Consider the following 11,276-nt stretch of genomic DNA (forward strand, 5'->3'; position numbering starts at 1 on the left):
TTATTACAATGGTGTTTGAATATAATGAATGTTGTTTGTAATGTGTAACTGAATTTGTGTGAAACCTGATTGATACCTCTTCACTTTAACATATACAATATAATGTGTTATAAACCAATTATAATTGTTTGTGCAGCTTAAAAAAACATCTAAATATAGTGGTGGGGTTACTTTTTATTATTTGTTTTAACATATAAGGCACCAATGATGATCAACACAAAAGTGTTAGTGGTGATAGAGGATGTAAATAGTTTTCTTGAGCCAATAAATGTTATGTTGTGTTAAATGTTTTTAAATGCCGTCATGTTGAGTTTGTGCAAATAGCGGCACCGGACGTGACCATATTTGGAGAATACAGTTGAGCTGACGGCCATGTGTGGAGCTAGCTAGCTTGCTTAGCTGGGTGCATCTGTAATTGACGTTAACTGTCATTTTAACAGGGCTGACAATTTTGTCTAGCAAACAACATTCTCAAAGCCAAATGTACTCAACGGTGCTGGTCAATCAGGCTAGAGAGTGTCCGTCCCTCTAGCCTGATTGACAGGTTGCCATTGTAACGACTTGTCAATCATAAATAATCCCGCCCTGAAGCATCCTCTGCTTCAGGGCCAGTCAGGATGCTGGCACCAGTATTGTGGAGGACCATTCCTGCCTAGCTACCTATGATCTCTTTCAACTCCCCCTTCTGGGGGATGGCTTGCTGAGGCGCATTTGGTGGGTGGGGCTCCTTCCTCCCCGCCCCACTGGCTGCCCCTGCATCTTTATCACACATTAGACATTACGGGCTCAGGGGTCGGAGGACTTTTCCCCCTATATGCATTCAAGAGTGGTGGTGCACTGCTGCTGAATTGTGACCGCCACTACTACAATTTCCCACACTGATTATTAAATCAATGCGCTACTAATATTCACTCACACTGTGTGAGCATGGTAACACTCATCGCTTGGCTCGCTTCCTCTCCTCATTCTTCGGAACATCTACATGAGAGGTGCTGTTATAACAGCAACTTAACTCCAAATCGCGAGGTGCGTAGCGAGTTTTTGATTGTCTGAGAGGCAGAAAGTGACGGTTAACGCGAGCGGAGGAAAATGTTCTGGCACTAAATGTAAATGTAAATGTATGTGTTGGTTACTTAGCTTCTCAAGACCAAGAAAAGTCTGTCTGTTGTTTCCCCAACTGCTGGAAAAGGCTAGCTAACATCTCCCCTTCAGACTGCGCAACTGAGCAGGAAAGCTTCTACAGAAGGCTGCGTCTTTTGGCTGCTATAACTTAAAGTTAGCTCAATTTATACAAAGTAACTGGTAGTTGAATTTTATAACTACCAACTTTTCCAGTGTTGAGAACATCAGGTACAAACTTAGACTAAACTGTCCTGTACAGACTGGTTCATCCAAAATTATTTTTCAGTTTTCAGATGAATCTGAAAAAGTGGTTGTTAGGAAAAGAAAGGACGGAGGTGACTGGAGGAGCAGAGGTTAGTAAAGCAAATTAGTGATGCGAATTAGTCCTTATAAGCTAATGAGGATATATTTCTTTTTGGATTTTATTGTGGAAATAAAATGCACCTCAGAAGGGGGGTGGTTTCTTATGTTGCCTATTTTTTATATTAATGTCTATACAGATAAATGTCAAAAGCTGTAAAATAAAGACACAAAAGGCAAACATGAACAATCTTATCTATAATGATTCTGAGGTCATTAACAGGGTTTTCCTGTCATTAAGGGATAGGGGGTGATGCCCAAAACATGCTTTGCCATAAATGTAAAATCACTGTGGAGAGCATCATAACCAACCAAATTACTTTCAAGCAAATCTAATGGTTGTAGTTCCTCCCATAGACTGATCTTTGGTTGTTTATTATCTGCTCTAGCTTTTCCATCTATTTGTCCAGAGATATGGTGAAAATAGCGGCCCAAGATGATGTGAATTTACATATTTTTCATTGAATAACAACATTTTCTTGGGGGAGGACCCCCAAACCCCCGACCGCTCTGACCATGACTACCATGACCACCAGCAACACATTCATCTAGCGCTCCCATAAAACTGGGAGAACACTGAAATTTGAAGCTATTCTAATGTGCATCGCATTTGCTTCACCTCCGCTGCTACAACTCCATCATAGGGGAAACACTGCAGAGGAATATGTTGGAGGGCTCCACTGCCTGCCAGCTGTGGGGTTCATATGTATTTGTGGTTTCTTGTAAAGGTGGGAAGGGGATGATATACAAAGTAATAATGATTTTTAAAATCCCTGTTAACACTATTGACTCTACTGATTTCCTAACTTCTTGTTCTGCAAACACAGTGACATCTTGTTTTACTGAGAATCCTTAGTTTTTCCTTAGTAAAGGCCAGGAAGGAAGTGTGGTAATAATTGATTTGCTGACGATAATCTAGCCCTGATTCTGCAGAAAAGAAGTTGCTATTTCAGCGCTTTTATTTCACTATAAATGCTTTTAGACTGGCATAAAAGTATAGATTTAATGCCATAGCAGAATGTATGTGGGTTTCTTTCATGCACTGCTACGGCTGTTTATGCATTTGTACTAATTTTAGGCAAATGTTTTGTTTCCTAGCATTTTTGCACCATTTTAACATATTGTATATCTCACACTGACGAGTTTATATTGGTAAAGACACATTACCACAGATCTCTAGCGATAAGCTTTGTCATCATGAAAAACATCATCAAAACCCTGAAACGTCCCAGGGTGCAGATTTTGATGTGTTCAAATGAGCTATTTTCTTTTACAAAATGTGAAATAAATGGCATTTAATCCCTAATTTTTCCCAGATTAAAAAATATACAAATCATGTGTCATCAGTAACCCTTTCAAATTCTTTCAAATTTATATGGAAAAGTAAGTGAAAAAGTTTATTTATTTTAAGTTTTTTTATGGTCGGTCACAATTGTGACCGGTGGGATCATGTGTTGTATCCTTAATCGACTAATTTCTCCTGTGCAGTCACCAAAATTTCTATGTATTTTAGACTAGTTATTAACCCCTTAATGCCAATTGTTGCAAATTTGCATCACACTTCTTCCTTTCAGACTGCAGCTGAGATATCGTTTGTATTTCCCTAATGCCTTTTTGTGCATATTCTTATCTTTTTTTTGTATTATTCTTTACACTTGTTAAAGCACTTTGTAACTTGTTTTTGAAAAGTGCTCTACAATAAGGATTATTATTATTATTATTATTATTATTATTCGATGCATACATGGGAACCTTTTGCAAGCACTGGTTTCTCGTTTATGCCTGTTGTTGCTAATTTGCATCATACCTACACCATACCTGAATATACATATTTTCTATGTTCTATAGACAAATTAACAATGTCCACTTAATTTAACATCAACCTGAAAGCAAATGAAAACAGAAATATATTATATAATATATTTTTTCTTGTTAATAAATTCATGCATCAAGGGGTTAAGACAATTGAAACTGTCAGAGGTAGTTCCCAACATTGTCACTAAAATGCTCTATATTATTCTAGCATGACTAATTTACATATCAAACTTCCTTATACAACATTGACAATTTGCAGAGCAAAGACAAAAACACAGCATATTTCAAAGTTGTAACTTTGGTGCAACTTGGATTAAAACATTAATATTGTAACTTTATTGTAACATTTGAACTTTTCACAACATTCATTGTAAACTGTTGTTTGTGCAACTTTCAAACAAAAACTTTATATCAGTCATGTGATTCCTTCACATTGAACATGAAGGTAACATTTAGGATAGTAGAATTTGCATTCAATAGAGGCCCACACTAAGCAAAATAAAATAAAACTGCAAGACAAAGCAGACCGACCTGTGCACTGCCTGGATTGACTACAAGAAAGTCACGACTCAATGCCACATACATGGTTACTGGAATGCTTGGAAATGTACAAGATCAACATGACACTAATAGCCTGCATCAATAACTCAAGTGGACTCCAGAAGCCAATTCAAAGTCAATTACACAAGTCATTATCAAGTGTGGCATACCAAGGTGTGTTGCACTAGCCCTGCTGTTGTTCTGCAATACCCTGAACCCCCTCAGCCAGGTCATCACAACGAGTAGTTACGGATACCGGTTCTGAAGCGGAGCAACCATCAGTCACCTCCTCTACATTGATGACATCAGCCTGTATGCCAGGAATGAGCGAGACATCGACTCACTGATCTACACTGCCAGGATCTACAGCAACAACAGTGGAATGTCATTAGGACTGGACTAGTGCGGTCAGGTGGTATCAAAAAGAGGGGAAAAGATCAGAACCAAGGGGGTTAAACTACCTGAGGGCAACATTGCAGATGTTCAGGACAGCTACAAATATCTTGGGATCCCATAGCCAAATACCTCCAGAGAGTATCAATACAGAGACATCAGAGATCCCACTGGTGCAAGGAGGAGAACATTCTTTTCTCATAGTGCACCCAGGAAGTAAACAGCTCTGGTCATGTGACAATTTACACTAAACATGTGATACTGCACATATTTCATTGAGACCCTTTATTATTTCAGTATTTGCCTAAAATGCATATGTACATCATTTAGTAACAGTTTTAGAGCTTTAAAAATGAAAGTTTTTATGGTTACTATTGTGACCGATGGGATTAAATGGGTTAATTGCTCCCTGTAAACCTGAAAATAAGATGTTGTATCCTCATTTTTCTTTACTTTTTCTAGTGTTATTTTAAAATGTATAGGGACATTGCATTTTGAAGTGGGTTTACACGTTTTGTAATTTCTTGCAAATGTGGGAAGTGGATAGTATGTACACACAATATCAATCATTTTAAATATCCCAGTAAACACTTACAACACTTCTCAGAAGCCGTGTGGGGGCTTTTCCTTAGTAGAGGCAAGGAAGGAAGTTTTGAGTTAAAATTTGATTCGCTAAAGAGAATGCAGATCTGATTCTCGATAACAGAAGTTGCTATTTCAGCACTATTAGCTATTAAAAACATTCCTACTATAAATGCCACTGGCTCTGTCTGCACTTTGAGTGTGGGGGGGCTCCATCCACCTCATCCCAGTTTTCTCTGCCACGTTGCCTCTGGATCTAATGTGGTGTGTGTCAGTGGCGAAACTGCTGCTACTACAAAAAAAAACATGTGAGAATAGCCGACCACTGAATTCTACCCATATCCTCTAGAAAACACTCACCATGTTCAACACCCAGTCATTAAATTAAAGTCTCATCCTTAATGAATTCATCACTGACAATTAATTTGATATGTTGAGTCTAAATCAAACCTGGAAAAAGACTAGACTACTTTACACTCAACCAAACTACATCCAATGGATATCACTTCCTGGACAAACCCCGACCTGATGGCTGTGCCGGTAGAATTGCTCTTCTTTTCCACCAACATATCAGAACCAGCTTGATTCTTATCCAAGGTCCATCCTAATTTGAACACATGTATTTTAAACTGTCTGGTCCTAAACACCTGGTCATTGAAATCATCCAGCACCCTTCCAAACCCAACCCGACCTTTCTTTCAGATTTATCTGAATTTGTAACCCATCTCTGCTCCATCTTATATTCCATCCTGCTTCTGGTTGATTCCAGCATCCACAATGGCTCTACAGACTGTAAAATAGCCACAGAGTTCCTCAACTGGACTTCACTGGAGGGTATCAACCATCTCTCCAGCTCTAACCTCACAATCTCTGACCACCGATCCCAGAACTCAAACACATGCACACCATCACTTTCTGTCATAACAAGACGTCTGTCCCTTATCTATGTCAGCCTGCCTCAATGAAAAACTGTCCGGACTTGCCGCCTCCTCTGAGCCCCAAGAAAACTGGTGTCACAGTTTACACCCAGGCTTACAAAGATTACATTCAGCTATTCAAAGCTGCTCTTCATACTGCTCGTGCTGCCTACAACTCCAGCCACATTCACTCTAATTCTGCTAACCCCAAGGTCCTTTTCTTCACAATTTAGAAGCTCCTTGAACCTTTGGATAACTTGTTTCACTTCACAGCTGTTAAATGCAACACCTTCCTGATATTCTTCCAAGGCAAAATTGAGACCATCTACAACCAGCCACCTCAATCCACACCCTCTCTATCCCTGAGTCTGTCATTGCCTTGCCCTCCTAACAGGCCAGTCATTCTCCCATTTCTCCCTCATCGCCTCCTCTGATCACAGCTAAACACTGTCTGGCATGAAGACTGCCACATGCACATTTGATCCCCTACCCGCCACATTAGTCAAAGCCTGCCTCCCTCTGCCCACTCGTCCTCTCTGTCATCAACTCTGCCTTTAAACTAGCATCAGTCAAACCTATCCTCAAAAAGCCCGGCCTTGACCCTGACATTCCCAACAACGACAGATCCATCAGCAATCTCCCGTTTCTATCAAAAATATTGAAATTCACTGTCACCGCCCAACTCAAAACCCATCTGTACTCCAACTACCTCTATAAACCATTTCAATCCAGTTTTAGAACCCAACACAGCACAGAAATAGCCCTGATCTTACTTCACATCACAATCTACCACTCTATCCTTCTCTCCTGCCTTGAGTACTCACTCAGTATCACTGGCACTGCCCAAATCCAAATCAAATACTGTCCCAATTTTGCAGGGATTTCCCCAAGCTGCAGTGCTTTGTCCCCTCAAATTTATCCTCTATATGCTCCTCCATGGTCCCATCATATGCTACCATGGACTGCATTTCCACTGTTAGGCCAATGACACGCAGCTCTAAATCTCCACCAAATCCATAACCATCTGACCAAGTCAGTGTTACTTCTGCAGTGGTGGAGGAAATAGTGAAAGTATCTTAGGGTAAAATTCTTCCGCTGGAGTCTTGCAATGAAATTCTTACTTAAGTAGAAGTAGATGGAAGTAGTTGATTGAAATAAGGAAATGGCAAAAAATTAAATATTCATTTTAAGAATGTGGAACCTGTGGTTTGACACTGTGTATGACACAACATGGAATATGATGCTCATTGTTGTGATATGAGAAAGTTACTGTCACTCTTCAACCTGACAGAATGAAGGCTCCATCTGGCTCTCTACTCCTTGGTGAGTGAAACAATGAGCTTATTTAAATAAAAGAAATGGAGATGAAGAACTGAAGTCTTGTATATGAGACATCCAATTGAATTTGGTTAGATGTTAAAATGCATATTTAGTCATTGCATTGATGTGGTTGCTGAAGCTAAGATTTACAACATTTCTGGTATTTATCACTACTGTGGTAACTCTGATGACTCTGGTTCTGCTTTTGCAGACTTTGCCGTGCTGCTTGCGTCTGGATTGACTGTTTCTGCAAGTAAGCAACGGGAAGTGTTATCCAGATGTTATCCAGAATTATGCAAACACTGGTGCAAGTATTAGCAAATAAATATGCTCAGCCATCCATCTTCTCTGCTCTGCCTGTCTTTTCTCCAGTCTCTCTGAATGTCAGTCCAAACCGTCAGCAGTTCTTTACGAGAGAGTCAGTCAGTCTGACTTGTGAGGGAGAGGAGAGCTCTGATGGATGGACGCTGAAGAGGATATCAGTAGTAAAGACAGAGAAGTGTGGAGCTGCTCGGGGTTTTGGGAGACGCAATGGTTCCTCCTGCATTGTCTCAGATCTGTCTCCATTATCAGACCGAGGTGTTTACTGGTGTGAACACCGCAGTGGACAGAGGAGCATCAAAGTCACCATCACTGTATCAGGTAGAAGACTTTCTGTATGTCAGAGATCTAATCTGGGATGGACAGAGGACAGAATCATGACTCCAAGTGAATGCATACATTGCTCTGTGTCTGCAGGATGTGTACATGGGCAGCACGTTTTTTTATCACAGATTTTATTGAGTCTTCAACAGAAACAAAGAACAAAACAGTGCATCAAAAAAACTTTGTTGTCGGGCAGCACTGTACATGTGCATTAGTCATATATCAGACCTCATTTTCAAATTTATTACGTTTGAGGGGGGCTTTGTACAGCGCTACATAATTTGTATTGATATCTCCATGCTTGGTAGAGTAAAACAGCAAAAGGAAAGTTAAACCATCTTTCAACAGTACAGGGCAACAGGGAAAATTATCATCAACCACACCTCTCATATACACAGATATCCTATCCATTTGGTCCACCTTGCGATGTAAATGTCATTCCTCAATCTCAGCCTTTCCATCTCATGAATCTCTTTGATGATTTCGAGCCAGTTCTCTATTGTAGGTGGATCAATTTGCAACCATTTCCGAGTTATTGCTTTTGTAGCCGCTACAGTCGTTATTTTCAGAAGATACCTGTCATTTCCTGCTATTTCTTCTGGTAGGTCACCCATATAAAGTGTCATACATGTAAAAGGAATCTCTCCTCCAAGAATATCCAGCACGATTTCTACTGTAACAACTTTATAAGGTGATAATATATCAGTGTGTTTTATTCTGCTCCCCCGAAGTGGTGAAAAAAATTAATAATTCTGCTTTACATTTAATTTGACTTAGACCTGTGTCTGTTCTTGTTCTCTGTGTTGTTCAGATCGTCCTTTTATCATGGAGATCCCTGCACTCCCTGTGATGGCAGGAAGTGACGTTACTCTGCGCTGCAGGAGCAGGAACGGTTCCACCATTCCGGTTAACTTCTTCAAGTTTGGCAGACATAGTACCCCGATTGGAGCTGCACCTGAAGGAGAGTTTCCCATCAGAAATGTCCAACAGTCTGACGAAGGTTTCTACTGGTGTTCTACTGGTCAGACTGAATCACCATCGAGCAGGCTGAATGTCAGAGGTCAGGACACTAATAATTTCTTTTTGTTTCCAAATAAATTAGTGTTTTCATGGTTCTTTACAGCTACATATATTTGGTACCAACCCATGCAGATAGTTTTCGGATATGTTGCCCAGGTTTTGAGTTATTTGTGACTGAGATCTTTGACCCAGTCCTGATACAACGGAGGTAAATTGTAGTCTTTGTTGCATACAGCATTAAAAAAAATACATTTAAAGAGATCAGCATGTATCTCTTTCTCTTATAGTAATTCTGACACACTTTGTAGTATTGGAGTATTACCTTGGTGACCTGATTATTGCACATGTGTTAAGTTGTTAACTCATTCTATTATTATAATTCAACTAAAACAATCAACAACAAAAAACAAAACTTTCTGTAATTTTCCAGTTGAAGAAGAGATTGACTGACAAGTTTACAGCTAATTTAATTGGATACCATGGTTAACATACTGCACTGTATGCGCTCTCCTCCACAGTTCCTCCTCCTACCGACTCCACATCTCTCATCTCTGCATCTGCTCTGGTCAGACTGCTCTGCCATCTAGTGGTCATCAGTCTACACCACATCTCAGTTGGCCTGATGGTGTGAGCATCCTAATGTGAAATTAAAACAACTACATCTTTAACCTGACCCTTGTTACTGAGACATTTGTTAGTAACCACTTAAATGAAAAATGTATCGGTTGATGGCTCAATTTCAATTTCTGCCTTTTATGCATCAATTTACGGTGGAAATGTTTTTATTTATACTGTTTAAAGGGAAACATAAAATTCAGGCAGCAGGTGACAATTTGAAATCTAAAAATATAATACAATATATTGCAGTAAGGCTCTTAGACATTTTTTGCTCTTTTCACATTTACTGTCTTTCCTGCTGAGTCAACACACATGTAGGCATCATTAATTTTAGGAACCTCTTGAAATGTGCATGTGGTGCCCTTTCAAGTTAAAAATATATTTATTCATTTTAATTCAGTTATAAACCTCGAAACTTTAATTGGTCCGGTGTCTCAGCAAGTTTTCTGCTAATGTTCAAAATGTTCTGCACATTCAGCATCTCTCCCACATATCTGTGTTCTCTGACAAGTCAAGAATAAAGGAATATTTTTGAGGGGAAAAGGCAATATAAATGAGAATAAAGGCACAATTTACCGAGAATAATATTAATAAAAATATTTAAGATGATGTACCTACTACAGACACCGAACCGCTTGGGACCAGTGGATGAGACAAGCGAGCTGCGTTTCATTGGTGGTGGAAAACCGAAAGTAACTGCAAACACTGATCAGGCATAATTTTCACCACAATTCCACACTAATGAAATGCAGCTCTGATGCTAAAGTGGGATGCATCCAGGATCAGAGGGACAGTTCCAAACAGAGCAATGGTGTCTCTAAGCAAGGGGGATGCAGACCTTTTGGTTTATGTTATTCTCTCACTAATTTACGGCAGACTGTTAAGGGAATGTGATGCCAACCAAGCCAACCAATCGCAGTTCTTGCGGTCTTCATCGCCACAACGTGTAGTTATAGTTGCTTATTTGTTTTACATTTGAGGGCTTTCTGGGTCACCGATGATGATGATGATGATGATTGTGATGTCAGTGTTGGTCGTGATAAAGAGGCCAGAGCCACGTTAATTGTTTGCATGTGTCAATAAAGCATTGAATCTGAAGTTAAAAGTTCCTATTATTACAAGATTATATAATAAACAGTGCACGTTTGACTAAGAGCTAATATTTTAAAAATATGTGTTAAGTAAAGTTTAAAAGTAAGATTATTGATATACAACAATTAGTTTTCACAAAATATTAAAATAAACAAGTTTATTTAAAAAGCTACCTGTAACAATGAAAATGATGGCGCTACAGAAGGCTGTTTTCACATACGCAGTAGTACACCTGTTAAAACTTTGATGTGTAAAATCGGTGGAGTTAGTCTTTAAAACAGTTAAAACTGTTGGTTTTACATACTTCCAGTTTATTAGTATGATCCACCTCACTGACAGACAAGTCAGAGTAATAATCTGGAGATCTGGCAGTAATCCAAGTAAACAAATTAGGGTGCACGGTATTATATTTCTAAGAATACATATTTTCAAATAAAGCTGCCAAAAAATCTCCACAACATGCAAACACTCACACATAACAAACATCCAAGCAAGTTTGACACTGTCCAGTATTTTGTGCATTATCTTAATGTATAAAACTTTAGTTGGGCTAATGGTGTGACAGAGAGAGGGAACTGGACTGTAAAGGCGCCTGAATTGAATGTGGTTTTCCAGATGCTATAAACAGCTTGCCTGCTTTAAATAAAATTTAAAAAGGAAGTTTTTCCTTGCCTCTGTCGCCTAGTGCTTGCTCTTGGTGGGAATTGTTGGGCTTCATTAAATAACCTCATAGAGTACGGTCTAGACTTGCTCTTTTATGAAAAGTGCTGTGAGATAACTGTTGTTGTGATTTGGCGCTATATAAATAAAATTGAATTGAAAAATTTTATTGAATTAAATTGTTTATTTGTC

The 11,276-nt window shown here is 39.1% G+C and overlaps 1 protein-coding gene across 1 annotated transcript; it reads left to right on the plus strand.

The window, feature by feature from the left end:
• Positions 1-6,937: 6,937 nt before the first annotated feature.
• On the plus strand, positions 6,938-10,430 carry LOC119913443 (low affinity immunoglobulin gamma Fc region receptor II-like). Its single transcript, XM_038732868.1, has 5 exons — positions 6,938-7,052; positions 7,261-7,302; positions 7,422-7,691; positions 8,506-8,754; positions 9,233-10,430. Exons 1-5 carry the CDS (start codon positions 7,022-7,024, stop codon positions 9,343-9,345), a joined length of 705 nt encoding a protein of 234 aa, XP_038588796.1. The 5' UTR covers positions 6,938-7,021; the 3' UTR covers positions 9,346-10,430.
• The last annotated feature ends 846 nt before the right edge of the window (positions 10,431-11,276 follow it).

Source organism: Micropterus salmoides, unplaced genomic scaffold (genome assembly GCF_014851395.1).
Source record: "Micropterus salmoides isolate LMB-PRFRI ecotype aquatic unplaced genomic scaffold, ASM1485139v1 Ms_hic_scaffold_2, whole genome shotgun sequence".
Lineage (NCBI taxonomy): Eukaryota > Metazoa > Chordata > Actinopteri > Centrarchiformes > Centrarchidae > Micropterus > Micropterus salmoides.

Excerpts from the sequence above, each read along its gene's own strand:
- LOC119913443 (XM_038732868.1), top strand. The coding sequence starts at position 7,022 with ATGAAGGCTCCATCTGGCTCTCTACTCCTTG. Across the intron at positions 7,692-8,505 it reads AGTCACCATCACTGTATCAG|ATCGTCCTTTTATCATGGAG; the intron begins GTAGAAGACTTT and ends TGTGTTGTTCAG. Across the intron at positions 8,755-9,232 it reads GAGCAGGCTGAATGTCAGAG|TTCCTCCTCCTACCGACTCC; the intron begins GTCAGGACACTA and ends TCTCCTCCACAG.